Here is a 17,857-nt window from a genome sequence, read left to right as displayed (position 1 = left end):
GCTGATGAAGAACAGTACATTACAATAATCAAGGCATGAGGATATGAAAGCTTCTCTCAGTATCTTCCTGACCTAAAAAGACCTCACTTTGGCTATATTTCTTAATTGATAAAAAAAAAAACAAGATTTACCAGACCATTGACCTGGCAGACATTGATTTGAGTCAGACATTTTCAGAAAAAGTCAGAGGTTTTTGGTCATCTGGTGTGAGACAAATCCAGTGAGGCTCCTCATCTGAGGAGTGGTCAGGTCCATTAAGTAGCAATAGCATAGGCTCAGTTTTCCAGCTATTTTTCCAGATCTGTAGGATGTTGCAGGATCTACAGTTTATCAGATATGCATCATGGCTTCCCCATCTTTTGTGCAACTTGCTAGCATAGGAAAACATTAATATAATAAAAGTGTATTAATAATTAACATAATAAACGTGTATTAATAATTTAAGCAATTAATTATAATTGTCACCGTCATTAAGTTCATTTGTTGAATATTAAAGTAACAGAATTAGAAGAAACTCGTTGTATCACATGGCAGCCAGTCACAACCTGTTGAATCTTAAAAGAGCACCAAGATATTGAACGAACGGCGCTAGGACCCAAACCGATAAGCACACCCGAACTGACAACTGTTCACGCTCAAGAAGCCAAAGTGCCAACCAGATTGACAAGAAACCAAAACGAAAAAAACCCAGATGAGCTAAGTGATGGAAGGTATGTTTCGTTGTGTGTTTCCATGCATTAGCTATTATGTGACCAAGACTTGAATAGATGTGATGACGATAAATTCAGCGCCGCCTTCTTGCTTTGCCTAGGTTGAAGAGGAAAATGCGCCTCACCGCTGGGGAGATATGGGCTAGACAGACACCTGCAAGGAACATTTGAGCCTCATTGATATGTAAGTAGCGATGATAATCAACTATTTTCAAAATCCAATTCAAGTCACCTACTTAAATGTCTGGAAATTCCTTTCTTTTGTTTTCCCACCACGTTTGGCTTCATTTTTGGTTCCATCTCATGGACTCCCCTCTTCTCGCCTCTGACTCATACCGCCCTCCCTCACGCAAACTTGTGGGAAGCAGCCTTTATCGCAACCTGCACCATTTATTGTCTAGCGAAATATCCGTGCGCTGTCCTTTTTTTATAAAAAACGGAGAAACTTGGAATTAGGCTACTGAAACGATGATTCTGCGCATCTCTGCTGACAGTACTCGAATGGATTGGTGTGCACACCACGTTCATTTCCCCCCATTCGAAACAGTAACACACAATCCATCGTATTAGGCTATCACTGTGTACATTTCTGTGCTGCCATAGAAACACTGAATCGTGTAACTTTTGTAATGATTTGTAGCCATTTTCTTAGATTATTTAATTGATATTTGAGTAGCCTATTATTCTATTATTCACTGGGTGGTATGTAGCCTACAATTTATAGTCATAATGTATGCACGTGTGAAAATATGCTCTGATGGCTAATTTTGGTAGGGTTTTGAAATGTGTTACATTTTATCTCTGTTACAACTGAAGTGCTAAAGTCTTGTAGTTGCATTGAAAGCTTTATCGAAAAAAGATGTTCCATTTATCCAGGCATTACTAGAAGATGAGTTCAGTATATACGCCAACTTTATGGTTTGTTGCCAGAAAGAGCTTAAGTGGCTTTGGAGCATTTCTTTAGATTTGGGTTGAATGAGGCTCAATGAAGCTTTAGATTTCAGGTATCTGGGCCAAAGGTCAGCCCCTTATTCTGAACCTTTAAACATTAAAATTGGTGGTACTCTGGAGAGCAGAAATGCTCTGCATGCTTTAATGCATTCTCTCTTGAAGACATGTAGGCCACACACTTGAAAAGGAAATTGTATTAGAGTATTTTATTTGACCTAAGTTAGAGCAAAGAACAGAGCTCTGATGTTAAGTTCTAATGTTAGTCTCTTGATAGGAAAATAAGCATTCTGCATGCATCTGCGGTTGTCTTATTAGTCATGTTGAGACATAGGTTTCCATCCTCACTATTAGCCCACCTCCAAGACCATCAGTCAGTAAGAATAACCTGTGTGTGGTTTGTTACTCAGTAGTGGATGTTGTGTGAGTCCTATTTAAAGTCATTGTGATATGCATAGTTCACACATAGACCTCAGGGATGATGCTGTGATGCTGCAAAGTAAAAGGCATGGTTAAGTCCTTTCTTCACTCTTTACCCAGGAAAGACTGCTTGGTTTGGCTCAGATTCAGGATTTTCTTCATTTCTTGAACATTGCAAGATAGGTCAGATTGGGCTTGGCAGAGCTCTCTGGCAATTCGGTTGTTAATAAACAATAAAATTGTAGTGTAAGATACAAATACCATTCAGTTGGAATAACTCTACATAGCAAGGAAGAGGAAATGAATTTGCATCTCGGCAATGAAGATTTGCATGTCATGAACGTAAACTTGTATCCTTTAAGGCATATTTGGTTCCTATTGCTGTGTCATTGTTGGCTGGTTGGTTGCCTCAGATAACCCTGATAACGATCAATGCAGGCAGGACGGGGTTCTCACCATAGTGCAGAAATTGAACTGAAAACACTTCTTTTGACCAAGCAGAAGGAGAAACCCACAAGGTTGAAAGGAATAGAACTGTAATGGAGAAAGCTGTTATCAAGAAAAGAGTGCCAAATGTGAAGGATTAGAGGAAGACTGAGCATGTGAAGAAAGAAACAAAAGCAGCTGACAGACTGAGTGCCGTCTCCACAGGTGTCTGCTCTGGCGCACTGCCGAGCGCCACACACTTGGTAATTAGCGTAGGTAGCAGGAGAGCGGGGGCCCACTGAGACCTGCGGGGGGGGTCAAGGGTCAGGGGAAGTGTTCGCTGCAGAGGCTTGTCTGTCTCTCTGCAGGCTGGTGAGCCCAGGGGGCACCGCACACTCAGGGGCACAGCACCCTCTCTTTAGGGCTTACCAGCGTGCCCTACTAACCCCGAGAGACTGCGCTCCCCCCCTACAGGGCTTTCTTTCCCCATTCATCAGTCTGAACACCACTACCAGCTGCCATATTCACCAACTTGCACTGGATGTAAGTAGCACGGAGTACAGCTATAATAGCGACAAAGAGCATGTGTACCTGCATGGCTGCTGTTATAATTACACCCATAACACATGGCCAGCTGAGCATCATTATGCTGCATTTGACTATGTATTTAGATTCATCGTTAATCATACTGCCTTGTGACTGCTTCAGATATAGGCTAACAACGCCTTGATTGAAGGGAAGTCATAATGTTGATGAAAGTGTAGAAGTCATTAAGTGATCTTGGCAGCATGTTCATGTCATAGTGGATGGAGTGCTGTCAGTGGCTGTAATCGACTCTCCCATTTTGAACATGAAACCAGACTAATTTGTTGGATAAATCATAATTCATACTTTTGAATAAATTATATTTGATTAGTAAGATGAGAGGGTTAGTCTTAGCAGTCAGTTATCTACATGAATAGATAGTGTAAGTGCAAGTACCAGTCTACAACTCTAATGACTATCATAAAGGGCCTTTTATCACTGTTCAAACAGTTCAAATGAATATATTCTACACTGACACTGACTGCATAATGGTAAAATGATAAAATGCTAGAATAATCCATGGGACAAAGTTATGAATTTGGGCTTTGAGTGCACTAGTGTTGCCCGAAAAACTTCACCTCAGAGAGAGAGAGAGCGCGCGAGAGAGTTTCATTAGCAATGCAAAGACTAGGGCTCAACTCCCACAGAGAGCAACACTGTATGTAGGCACAGTACAGTAAGTTACATTGTGAATAAATGAATAAATGTTTATATGTATGAGCTAGAAGGCAACGAGCGTGTTTTCATTTGTCATCGCCAATAGCTGTCATCTCATGAAACCACAAAATGGCTGGAAATGTCCTGGTTTTCATATTAGACAACTGTGGAGCTTCACACAATTTGAGGTTCAACGAATGCACATATTTGTTTCTTGTCAAATATAGGGTTGTGTATGGGAAAGAATCTGACAATGTGATACAAGTTACCATTCAATATATTGTGTTACCGTTCAATATGTTGTGACAAATGTATTGTTTTCAGAAAACGTGTCATAGTATAAAGAGCCATATGCAACAAATCTTAGTAAAAAAGTTATTATTATTAAGAAATTAGAATAGTGAGTGAACATCTTAGCACTACTTTTGTGCAAACTGAGCAGGAAATTAAAGGAATTAACATTTGTGTGTTTCAGTAAAAAAGTTGATTTTGTTTGTGTGTGTTTTTTAGAAACAATACACTATCAATATTTTCTTACAATCCTTGTCAGCCCCTAATTAACCCAGGCTTATGTTAGCGGAACTTAGCTTCCACTGAAGTCAAGAAATACTAGATTCCCTCTGTAATGCAGCAAATAATGCATAAGTATTTGAATTATTTATCAGTTTATGCCAAACTTACAATGAGAACTACGCAGCCAGGAGATGACAGATAAAAAGGGCTCATGATATTGAGTCACATGTCTAACCAGCCATTATCATATTGACACCATTGATGAGAGATGGGAAGTTCTCAACAATTTATCTCTCTCTCTTTCTCTCTCTCTCTCTCTCTGTTTCCCTGTCTTTCTCTGTATCTCTATTTTTTCTTTCTTTTTTCTCTCACCTTTCCTCTCTTTCCTCTCTGTCTCTCATCTGCTGAGTATTCTGCAGTAGATGGTGATATCTGAAAGCCTCCCTAGGCATCTCTTATCTGGATAACTGCTGATCAATAATTCATGGCATTATTTACTCCTTTGGTCTAAACTGTATATCATGATTATTTATGATGTAACAATGAGCTATACATCAATAATAATCATTATGTTTAGACAATGATGGAAGCTGATATCATCAAAATTATTTGTGATGTTTTTGTGGTCTATTATTGTTGCATAATGACTTACATTCGAACATGTGTTGTTTTCACTAAACCACACAGTGCAAGATTAGTCTGAAGTCTGTAAGGATGAGGGACTAATTGCTGTTCTTGAATAATTGATGCAGTCCTTAGAAATGCCAAGATGCCTGGCCTGCCTCTCTCTGAGCTGGCTCTCTACCTCCGTTTTGTCTCGCTCACTTACTCTCTTTCGCCCTTTCTCTCTTTCTCTCTGTCAGTCCTTTGGGGATGTGGGCAGTGTGAATATCCTCACAAAATGTGCACATTAATTTCACTACCACATCTAATGGCACAGATTATTGATGAGAGCACACAGCACAGGATTGTAGAAGAGTGTGTGTGTGTGTGTGTGTGTGTGTGTGTGTGTGTGTGTGTGTGCGCGTGCATATGTGTATGAGAGCGCGAGAGAGAGCAGTGTTGAGTGAAATGGTTAGGGAACGATTGTGGTGCAACTGGAGGAATACATTTTGTTCTTCTGGTGTAACTTTGGGGAACTGTAAAATAGATAAACTACACATAATGGTGCATCCCAAATTTATTGTACTCATATAGTGTGTTGGGTTTAAGACCATCAGTTAGTAAGCCCTGCATGTCAAGGAAGTGCCTCAGCAGGCTTATGGAAGCATCTGTGCTTTTGTATGGTGTGTAATGACCGCTATAAACACAGCATGACTTCCTAATCATTTAAATGATTATTTGTTGTGCTGCTGTGGAAGACTTGGAATGATGGAATATCCTGATAATTCTACAGGCTATGAGGCAACCACACCCAGATCCTTCCACGCAGAGGAGGCACTAGTTGCCTGGTGACTGAGGAGATAGAAGAGCAGAGAGACACAGGGGGAGAGAGGAAGGAAGGCAGCATGAGAGAGAGAGAGAGGGAGAGAGATAGAGAGAGGGAGAGAGAGAAAGAAGGTGAGGGTAAGGGTGAGGGTGGAAGGAAGGACGAGACAGAGAAAGTAGGAGAGTAGACATGATGATGCTAAGAATGACCTGCCCATACCTGAGTATTCTTTTATGGGTGTTGCTCAAATGTTCACCAGGGTTGAAATCCTTATCACCTGGTTGTCTTTGCATGTCTCTGTTGATCTAGTCTTTATCACCTTGTCATCAAGAATTACAACCCAAATGTGCATTTCACCACATTTTCAGATAGTATTTATAGTATACTCTACATCTGCATTAAACACTAACCATACATACATACATACATACATACTGTACATACATACATACATACATTCATGCATACATACAAACATGCATACATAGTAGGGCATTGGCCAGCCATACTGTATAGGCCTATGTTCCCATTTGGTTGGCATCATGCCGTAGGATGACACCACATTCCATGTTGAACATTTACACTGAACAGTAGAGAGTTAACGTTTCCATGGCGATGGCGGCTATGTTGCTATACCAACCTATTACCCAAAGCTAATTAAATAGAATGTCATTTGCAGCGAGATGAAGTGTGCATTGAGACGGCACAAACGTTCTGGTGACCTATCTCACTCATCACCACTTCCCACTATGATTCTCCTCCCTGTCCTCCTCGAACTCTATCCTGTCAGTGAACCTCTCTCTCTCTCCTGAGATTTCACACCACATTTTATTACCTTCCTCCCTCGTCCAGTTCCAGTGCTTATCTCGTGTGTGTGTGTGTGTGTGTGTGTGTGTGTGTGTGCGTGCGTGTGTGCGTGCGTGCGTGCGTGCGTGCGTGCGTGCGTGCGCGTGCGCGTGCGTGTGTGTGTGTGTGTGTGTGCGCGCGCGTGCATGCAGGACTGGGGACAAGACGGGGAAGCAGCAGCCACGCTCCAGATTCCACTGTGGCAGCAGCCTCTTCCCAAAGTAGAAGCTCATGCATTTTTTAATTTGAGGAATATTGCCTTTGGGCCCCCTTCCCCCCTCGCAGCGTGTCTCTGTCTGCGTCCCATAGCCCAGCTCATGAGTATGAATCATTCACGGGAATATTTCATGCCTTTTCATTTTTCAGAGTCGCCTACAGCTGTGATGGTCTAGAGTCTTTGTGGGCAGATCATAGTTGTAGTTTAAAGGGTGTCTTCCTCTCTTACTGCAGTAGATGTGCTTTACCAAGCACCTCCTTGTTCTCAGGGTGAATGTACTTTGACTTTATTGAGCTCGGGGTCAATTCTTGGAAAGAGTTTTTGAAGTGTTGCTTTCCAAAAAGCTGTGCTGTGTTTATCTTTGGGGTCAATTTTGCTCTATGTTTATGATTTGAATAGCTATTATTTATTATTCATACTTTCAGCATAGAATATAGACAGATACTTATTGACATATATTAAGTAGGGGATAATGTATAGAACGCCGGTCATTATTGGGAAAATAAGTCCCGACAGAGCGAACCGGACCCCGACGCGCCAGCGGAGGGGTCTTGTTCCGCCCTGAAGGGACTTATTTTCCCAATAATGACCGGCGTTCTATACATTATCCCGCTTATTACACGGCTACTTGCCAAAACGAAATAATAAACTCCACGATATGTCTCTGTTACCGTTTCGTCGTGGCTTTTGCTGAGAAACAAATAGTTCGCAACACACGCTGAACTTGATTCAAACATTCTTTAGAACACAGCTGATCAACCGTCTGCTTTCACTTTTGAATGAAGTTCCAATGCAAGAAGTGACCGGAATACTTGCGGAGTGATATGATCAGCAGCACAAAACCCGTTGCCATTGACAGCGGTAATTATATGTTTGCAGCGGTAATTACATGAATTTATTTTACCGTAGAATGTTGGGAAATCCCATTCAAGTCAATGGAGCGTTCTACTAGCATTGTGAAGATCCGTATAATAATGGTATATGTTAATGGTGAGTGTTGTAGATGGCACATAAATGAACATTGGTGTTGCATTACCACTCCACCTTTTCTGCTGTGTAGAGTATGTGTGGGACCGTGTTATCTCATTGGCCCTTTTTGGAGAACCTGTTATGAAACAAGATTAGAACACTGTTAGTACAACATTGCAATCTCTTGTGAGCTTGAGGGTTTAACTCTGATCTATGAAGTATGCATTATTGGCATTACTGACTGGACGACAGAGAAAATAGTACCCTTAAAGTACCCTTATCGGCAAAGTACATTTGTGAACTATGGGAAACATTGGTGTTCGCTCTGGAAAATTCTCTCCACACCTATAGGAATTGTGGTTGTGTAAACACTAAAGCCTGGTCCTCACTGGCATTATGCAGTGGCAGCACTTATACATGTAGACACAATCACGCTGCTCCTCAGTTAGTCAAAGAACAAGTAAACAGTTTGGTGTTTCTTTGTGGAACAATAGCCTGTCTGAGACATAGCAGCATGCTCTTAAATAGAAAATAGCATTCCCTGCATGCCTCTAAGCTTAATTCAGACTGCGTGACTTTTGCTGCCTTGTTTTTCACCCTCAGATTACTCCTCTGTCACTGCACAGGTCAGACTGATGTCCATCTCTGTAAGCACTCAAGCAAGTCCACTTTTTCATTTTCAGTTCAGTTTTTTGAGTTCAAATAGCAGTTTTCTCTAATCCTCTAAGTTAAAGGGCCCAGCCCACATGTATGGAATAAGTAGACTACCGACATACTGAATGTCGGCCTTTGACTGTACAGGCATGAGGAAGCCTATAACGGTTTTATCCAATTGAATGTCATAAGTGTTGTGTCTGTACTGTCCATGCCTGCAGAAACACTGCATCCAGTGTTGACTGCCATGTTGGTGAGGTCAAGAGCAGCAAGATGTTGTCTTCAGTATTTCACATCTAGACACTGCATCCATTTGGGGTGTCTTCAATACAACCACTGATGTTGGTCGGATGAATGGATCGAGAGATACGCAGTGAACAGACAGACATGTACACAGACAGAGATTTCTCATTTTATAGACAGATATAATTTTGCCAGCTTTACTGTAGTATTATTGTTTTAATGGGGAGCTTGTTGAAAAGTCAGTGCCAACCTATGCAGTCTTAGTCTGGACAAATAATGCTGTATTTGTAAATAACAAAAACCACAAACAAGACTTTGTGGTGCTCTGTAAGAACCTGTTGTTCCTGCCTTTCTGATTGTTTAATCTTAAAGGAAAATTCCGGTGTGATATTGACCTAAAGTGTGTTGAAACATTATACCGAGTGTGAACGTATGTCTCATAGCTCATCTCAGCTTGTCCCCTGCACTTAGAAATCTGGCGCTAGTTAGCCGATGCTACCAACAGTTTTTCGATGGGGGTGCCTCGGGCATCGGCCTAGCCATGCAAATAAATCACTGTTTTACACCATTTACGAGGCTCAAAGTAGCTCCATACTTCATTGGTAGACTTCCGAGGGCCTTGACATTTAAAACGAGACATTGAGAACTTTGAAAAAGCACTGGTATTTACTATATTCTGTAGAAATGCATGGATTCCGGTTGCTTCCAGTAGCAGTAACTGGAATCCATGCATTTCCACTGAATTATTTTTTGAAATCTGGTCCCTTATCATACCTGTTCATTCCTACGTCGCTCGATTTATCGTGACTAAATTCAAGATGGTGGCGAACGGTAGACTTCATGAAGGTACTGTCTGTATAAATCATCTTGTAAATAAACTACCAGTGCTTTTTCAAAGTTTTCAATGTCTCGTTTGCATGGCTAGGCTGATGCCCGAGGCACCCCCATCGAAAAACTGTTGGTAGCATCGGCTAACTAGTGCCAGATTTCTAAGTGCAGGGGACAAGCCGAGATGAGCTATGAGACATACGTTCACACTTGGTATCATGTTTCAACACACTTTAGGTCAATATCACACCGGAATTCTCCTTTAAGATTGTTTATGCTAAAAAAGAAGTGCCTACAGTATAGTACATTATTTTGGGACCAGTGTGGCATTGCGGACAGAAATTCACCTTTGGGGATCTCTGAGATGTCTCTGAGCATGTCTCGCATCCCATACCTCTTTAGGTCTGTCGCAAAGACTATGCAGCGTTTGTTGATTAATGGCATCTGACCGCTCCTTAGGGCTGTGATTTTCTGCCATATGCATTCTTATGACTGATGGACTCCCCTCTTTTGTTCAAGGTAGAGTCTGTTTGGAGACGTGTGAGTGTTTGTGTCGTGAGTTAAGCTCTGCGTTGTTGCCCTCTCCGTTTTTCCTCAGTGTTTCCAGAGCCCACACTCCTAAACTGATTACAGCAATAACCTTTTCATTACCAAGGGGCCACTCTGGACGAGGCGGGCGGGAGGCATCCCTGTTGCTGCCCTAAACTGCCTTTTGTCCTTGTGTGAGATCCCACTGCCCGGTCCATCCAAACAACATTTTTTTTTTTTCAGACGTCGGGCTCTTGGGGAATTTGACGGCTGTGGCCAGCCGTCTCGTCACTCTGTAAATTGTGTCTGCTGTTTTAGCAGAAGCAGCAGTCTCCTGTGGTCTTTTGACATTTCTGGGTGTGGGATTGGATTTGTTCTGGCGGCCCTTGCTCTCCTCCTCCTCGGAGGCATCTTTATTGTGGTCTCATCGATCTGCGTTCAGGACGAGGCGGCATCTGGGAGGGCTTTTGCACTCTCCACCACGGCCTGTCAGCGATGTCAGGACTCCGAGTGCATGGCATTCCATGCTCCTCCGTCCAGCACAGGTCACCTCCCATCATCCCGATGGCCATGGGAGTTCTCTGACTGCCTGTTGTGTTAGTGTGGAAAAGCCATGAGGGTATCTGTCTCCCTCTCTCCTTTAGTAGACCTGCACAGGCTGAGAGTAATGGACGTCTAGGAAACAGGAAATGCAATCGCAGTTGCAGAGGAAGTGGAATCAGCCAATTAAGACAGTGCCTTACTGTTCTTTCTGAAGGCTGCTCCTGGCTATAGAGGGGTCTCTCCCGTGATAAGAGAGTCACTAATGTATGGTGATGCATGTGCCAGTCTTTCTAAGTACTTGTGAGATAACTCAAAGATACAACTACTGTGGAATCAGAGGGCATGACAGGCATAATGTTGATGTGACTAAACAGCTCAGTCTTCATTGGAGACAGACAAAAGCTTTGAGAATTAGATTTTTTATCATTGTCATTGAAAAATAAAAACCTAAAATAAGAAAGGTTACTGCCCATGTTAGTCTGGTGTTACCTGCCTGGTGTTATGTGGAAAAGTTGTTGTGAAGGATTGAATCAAGACTCTTCTTTGGTCTCTTTTGGTGTACTCCTCACCACACACACACACACACACACACACACAAACACACACACACACACACACACACACACACACACACACACACACTCTCTCTCTCTCTCCCTTTTTTCTCCACCCCCTCCTGTCAATAGGGAGAAGGGCAGAGTTTAGAGCCATGTGTGGAAGGCTGACCTCCATGGGTTTGGCCCATGGCTCTGGGGTGTGGCCTGTTTGAGCTGGGTGTTAGTTGGCTTGCTGGGTGCCGGATAATCTCCTGTTGAGTTGAAGGACTTTTTCACTGAAAAAAGGGTACAGGGAGGCTGGAAGAAACGGTAAGATCTGACTTTGGTTGTTTACCTTCTGAAACGAACGGTGAGGTAGTAGGAGGGTCGTTTTGGTTGATGGACAAGAAGAATATCCAGTCAGTAATTTCTAGTTCATTATCAAGACTAGTTTTACAGGGTTAACAAGAATCTCTCTCTGTCTTTTTTTCATATTCTCTTCAGTTGTAGCACAGATTGATAACTGCCTGACTTTCCATTCAACAGTACTTCACTAACCGTGTATTCATAGAGTGTATGCGGTTATTTTTCATAGGCTGATAAAGTCTTTTCAGTCTAAAAAGTAAACGTAAATCCTCAGGTTGTAGACTCTCCTTGAAAGGCGTTGAGAGGAGGCAGCCCTCAGCCTTGATGAATTGATTTAGAGGATGGAGTCATGGCTATATACCTGACACAGTGTTGCAGCGCAGCCATATGATGCTACTCCTCTATGGGTGAATATCAATTATGGTTAATAGCTGGCTGACAGATTGCTTCTAGAGATTTGTCTCCTCTATGTTTTTGATAGTGTAGGTAAGGTTGGGAAAACCCCACAGACCTTTCAAGACCTCACATTATGGGTGGCCAAAGCAGAGAAAAATTCTGTCTTTCTCTCTGTCTTTCTCTCTGTCTTTCTCTCTCGCGCGCAGTTTCTCTGACCCTTAAACGGATAAAAGCATGTGACATCACAACAACTTTCATGACTTGCAGAGCACTTTCTTCCTTGCACCACGGGGCAGAAAGAAACTTGTGTTTGTGACCTATTTAAGCTTCCAATTGGAGCCTACATCTGAACTCCAAAGGCAGCCATTAGAAGTCCATTATGGCCAAGGTTTCATGACTCACATATGGGTTTTATGTTGATGCCATTTTTAATTGATCTGAGCCTCATTCACTTGTAAATGATGCAGTCATTCAAATCAAATAGCCTCTCAGACATTTACTTTTGCTGAAACCACTTAATCTCTGGTGAATTTGGAAGATTATTTGCATACATATGAAATGTGGTGCCTGATGTAATACACAATACTGCTTAAATCCCATACTATGTGTTCCGTTCCGTTATGCCGTTTCATCTGTTGAGTATAGTATGGTTTTAGTCCACAAGTTAGCACTGCTTGGTATGTGTGCACTGGAATCTGTACCAATCTGTACCAGTTGATAAGAAATAGGTTATTCGTGTAAGGTATGTGCTCTAACATAATGCATGATTATGGAGTACTGATTTGCACAACTCTTTCCTTGAATGTTAGCTTATTACTGTATACCATAATCAGCACGTTCTGAAAATGTAAATATCACCTCAGTTTATAGTCTTCTAACCATTACCATTGTCATAATCCTTTAGGGAAAATGACAAACAGGGTAATCTGTGCATTGTTCTTGCAATACCTGGAGGCCTGGTGAAATTGATTTGGGACAAATGACAGCATGACTTTAGTCCAGCCATTCTAGCCTGTGGCTAACCAGCACTAATTGGATAATGGAGGCTGGCAGAGCCTGTAATGTAATTGATCCTAACTTTAGTCTTTTATTTTCTTCTTGCCTCTTGTCTAAATGTCACAGCTGTATTTGTGCTATCAAATGTCAGGGATTATGGTCTAGTTAACTTATTTGCCCCAAGTGTCTATAAGTCTCAGAACCATAGTGTGAGAGCAAAAACAGCTGGCAAAAATGTCAGCGCTCGTACACTGTTGCACTAGAGTGGACATGTTTAAGTGAGAGCAATAAAGGTGTGGTCAAAGGCACTTAGTAGGCAGACCCAGACCAAAGTTAATTAGGGAAAGGTTTGGTTTGAGACATCCATTGTCAAGCAATCCCCTTAAATTGAATGTGTCCGATGAGATAACAATGACCGAAGATGGCAATGTCGCTGCAGGTCCTGGACAGCCTTCAGGAGTGCTTTTACAAGAAATGAAGCGTAGTGCTTGCTCTTGTTGAAAACAGTTAAATGAATTTATAGATAATTGTAGCTTGTCAGACCTGTTTTATAAGGGCCTAGTCATCTCTTCAAACTGATTGTTGCATCGTTAATCTGGGTATGTGATTCAGAGACATGACATGTATTGACCACACCCTGAATTAACCTTGTTACGTCATCGTGTTGCTGACCATTTTAGCAAGAGCAAGGTGAAGGGAATGAAATGATGTGAACCATTTAGACTCCATGGAACATATCCCAATTTATATATATAGTACTCTACACCTTTGCAACTTGGAAGCTTGGTAATGAAACAAAATTCTGACATTCCCTGCGGTGCCACTTGTGCATACGTGTGTGGTGTGGTGACATGAAAGAATTATGTAGTTTGAAGTTAAATGTGGAAGTTTTAACTATCTGCAACAGCATTGTAAGATTTGTTTCAGGGAACTGTAGTATTTAATCAGAAGCCTTTATGAATGGGGAACTCTTGAGAAGTTATAAGTTGGACCTGGACCATCCTGAATTCAGTCTCTTTTTGCATTCTGTCACGGCCAAGAATCTTCAAGATAGATAGATAGATAGATAGAAACTTTATTGAACAAATTAGACTAGACTAGTGGTTTAACATTTTATTCTTTTTTAAAAGCCAGACAGGATGTGTTAACTCAGAAGATCGATCTGAGATAGATTTCTTGCATTAACCTATAATGTTCTTCCATGCAGAAAGAAGGGAACATGATATGTTTGCCAGGTAGATAAATCAGACTTGGAAAATTATGGTTTGTGATTGAGCATTCAAATGTTCATTGTTAGAGATAAATGCATTGCCACACTTACACCAAATAGGAATAGACTGTATTCACCAGCATATTCACCAGCAACAAGTATAAGCTATAAAATATAAAATATTATTATCAAAAAATGTCTTGAAACTTGATGGCAAATGAAGTAGTTGTATTCATTCAGCAAATATTAATTTTGCCTCCCAGCAAAAAACACTAAGTTAATTGTATCCTTTGGGAGATAAAGTTTTGGAGATTTGTACTGGCATCGGACTGAAGTCTAAAACCTACAGAAGTGAGATGGTCTTAACCAATACACAGTATGACTGCAGTGTTTATTCTGCATTCTTTATATTCTTGTAAGCGCAGACTTGAAATGCAATTATGTCTCACAGCAGGAAATGAACACATTCAATGTTAGCAGATAGGTAGTGGGTATCTCTGTGCATGATTAGATAATGGTCCCAAATAGTTGTTTTGCTCCCTCTTGACTTATTTTGTGACTAACATAGTGTCTGAGCTCTAGACAGAGAGTGCTGTGCTTCATCAGTGTCAACAACAACAACAACAACAACAGGCACCCAGGGAGAAGTGCTTAGGCCTTAAGTTCTGCCGGGTGCCTATTGGTCTCATATGACTGGACTGAGTTATGGAGCAGGGGCCAGTTAAACCCACACAGCGCTATGTTAAGTGGGATGACTGATGATGAGAGTCCAGAGCTGGAGCACTCCCAGGGCCCAGTGAGTTACGGTGGGAGGAGAGCACCAAGTCACCCAGGGATCAGGGCACAGCACCCCCACCCAGAAGCAGCCCTCAGGGGGCCGCTTGATTCAGCTAGCTCCCTGTGTAGGATCGATAGCTGGTGGAGACGCGCAGCACTGCTAACCTTTTTGGCTCCTGCTCCAGATGCTGGCTTGACCCATGCAGTGCTCCGCACAGGGTGAGCCGTGTGGCTCTGTGGACAAGGCATTTTGTGCTGTGACTAAATGTGTGGGCACATTTTCTTCATGTCTATTGGCTATTTCTGATAGACTATTCAGAGAGCTATTCAAATAGACTGTTGAGAGAGCTCATTTTCCATGGCTTCTCCTATTTAATGTTCTGATCTCATGTGTGACAGAACTCATTGGCCGTGGGTGGCTTTTCTGTATGTATAGGCCTATATGGAAGCAACATGTTATTACAAGGCCGTAGAGGTGGGTGGGTCGAGAGGTTCCCTTTAACTCCATACCATAGATGGAGCATCAGCTATGCCACAGAGCATATGCAATGCAGAAGAAATTAGATTTAAATGCATGCTCACAAATTAAATATGGTAAGTGCAGCTAATGAAATGTGTATATTTAATCTTATCCGAAAGGAGTTGAAAGCAGGTTCTTGTTAACCATCAAGAGATCGTTGAGCTCATGGCTCTCTAAAGGACTGTATGGTTGGAGTACATATAACTTTTAAAACAGCACACATTCTCTCCCAATCCAATGAAGAGAAACATCTTTTCGGGGTTGTGGAAGGGAGGGCATTTTTCTTTTTACCATTACTGAGGATGTCTACTGGGAATGCTAGTTATGAGGCGACCAATTACCTAGTCACAATGAGAGAGGTCACGTTGAGATGTGACAAGAATGGAGTTAAACATCACTTCTGAGTAGGACCCTTGTGTCCTCTGCCTGATATTGAGGGTTGTAAAATGAGGAAGAGCGCAACACTGCTTTGATCAGCTTGTTAGCCTAAAGTGGTTAAGACTCTCTGCCTGTCTGTCTGTTGGACTGAGATGTCAGATGTCAGGACTGAGATGCGAGCAGGTCAGAGGTCACACATGAGCTGTAATGGTCTTTTATGTCAAACTAATAAAAACTGCCGCCTCATCTTTGTTTAACTGAAAAATATTTTACTTCAGTGATTTAAAAATGCATGTGCATGCGTTATATTCTTATTCTATTTTTCAACATTAGGCATAAAAAAAATGTCTTGGGTTCCGGTTTCCGACCGACCCTGTCAATTTATGTGCGACCCAAATTTATTTTATGAGCTTGGGGAAGAAATAACACTAAATACATTAAATAAATCCACAAATAAAAGGCGAACTATAATTACATTAATTACCCCTTGCGTTATGTATAGGGATGAGCGTATTCTCTCTTTTACAAAGTAGCCTATGCACAGCTGTTCACGAAGACGATTGTTTTCGTCACTTACCAAGGCACTCGCAATTTTGTCCAAACACCGCAACTTTTTCGCAAATTTGACCAATCATCATAGTTTCACCGTGAAATTTCACCTACCACAACAGTCCCTCGCGCAGAATATTGAGCCAGATGGCACACTTACTTCTGCACCTTCTGCATATGACACCAAAGACTGCCCTAACGTGATCGTTCCTCTACAGTTTTGATGACAATAAATAGAAGGCTAACGTTAATGATCTGCTTACTTGCATCTCTCAACCTGGTGTTGCTAACCTACCTAGGCTATGAAAGTAAGTTAATTAAGGCCTACTTGGTTTACTGACATTTGAGTAGGCTATGCAACCCATTGGCAAACGTTTACCTGGATATGTCCTTTTATCTTATGTCATGTTTGCTAGCTTTTTTTTTTACATTTATTTTAACTAATGACATAGAAGACATTCCCAATTGCATTATCGTAATGCACTATGCAAAAAGTGATTTACACTCGTAGCCGAACACAGTGAGATGCAAGCCTTCCAATCCACTCAGAAATGTAATTAGGCTACTCTCACGTCCTTAAAGGGGCAGGCAGTCAATTAGACGTACACCACCAATGTAATGACATTAAACAGAAGTGTAGTCAAATAGTTTAAATCAATATGAAATTACTTACTTGGCTATTAGTAATTATGCAGGCCACAGACTATGAATTATTAAAAAGATATGAACTTAATATGAATTACAAAATATATGAATGTATTGAAACATATGACATGATGCCATCTCTTTAGGTGACTGTCTTTTTTGGACAGTTCTACGAAAGGTTATACTGCTTTGTGAATTACCTCAGTCAAAGCATTTTCACAAATAAAGTAGGCCTACTTTGATTTTCTGTAATCCTTACTGTTTACCTTTGATTATCCTTTTTTAATAAGCATCAAGGTTATCAGTGTGATTTTGGTCTTACTAACCTTAATTGCCCTAAATTTAAAAAAAAAAAATCGCAACTATTTTTGCAATTTTCACTTCCTCCTGCAATTTCTCCACAAGAAACAGCTAAAAACACCGCAACTTCCATCCAGGCATTTTAGGCCGTAACAGTCTCAAAAAACCTTGTGAAATCCTGGAGGGACTGATTTTCTACCTATCCCTTACTGCCACTGGGGAAAAAAAAAAAAAATCCCTACCGACCCATGGCCTCAACTGACAACCAACAGGAACCAAAACTTTTTTTTTTTTATGCCTTATCTCTTATTTCGGTTGTACTGTATATTTTATATCTGCATACATACATTTATAAATGTGTTCAGACCTCTATTTTAGCTAACAGTGTTAGTTTTGTAATCAGTTCAAAGGCACAACACAATGTCACTGTAATCTATTCTAGCGGAGTGCAAATGTACAAACAAAGTCCACACAGTGGGGTTTTGAGAGAAAATGTTCCACCTTATCCAATTAGACACAGTTACCTAATCTGTATGTTTTGGTGTAGCTTATAGCATCAGAGTAGATTCCAACACAGCTCTACCCTTACATCACATGAACTTAAGAACAGTGTTGAAGTGGGTTTGGCTCGTGTCCAAACCATGCCAGTGCCTCAGCCCTATAGCTGC

General features: G+C 41.3%; 1 protein-coding gene across 2 annotated transcripts in view; it reads left to right on the top strand.

Moving 5' to 3' along the window:
* The first annotated feature begins 556 nt into the window (after positions 1 to 556).
* rab27b (RAB27B, member RAS oncogene family) overlaps positions 557 to 17,857 on the top strand; it is a 31,068-nt gene continuing 13,767 nt past the window's right edge. Inside the window, exons 1-2 of one of the 2 annotated variants that reach the window (XM_042060116.1) lie at positions 557 to 710; positions 812 to 894. In XM_042060116.1, coding sequence (XP_041916050.1) covers positions 893 to 894 — 2 coding nt within the window. In that variant the 5' untranslated portion in view covers positions 557 to 710; positions 812 to 892. Of the gene's footprint in view, positions 711 to 811; positions 895 to 11,292; positions 11,383 to 17,857 lie in introns of those variants that run through there. The other variant, XM_042060117.1, reaches the window with a different exon arrangement.

This window comes from Alosa sapidissima, chromosome 13, assembly GCF_018492685.1.
Source record: "Alosa sapidissima isolate fAloSap1 chromosome 13, fAloSap1.pri, whole genome shotgun sequence".
NCBI lineage: Eukaryota > Metazoa > Chordata > Actinopteri > Clupeiformes > Clupeidae > Alosa > Alosa sapidissima.
This window is presented reverse-complemented; position numbering and strand designations above follow the sequence as displayed.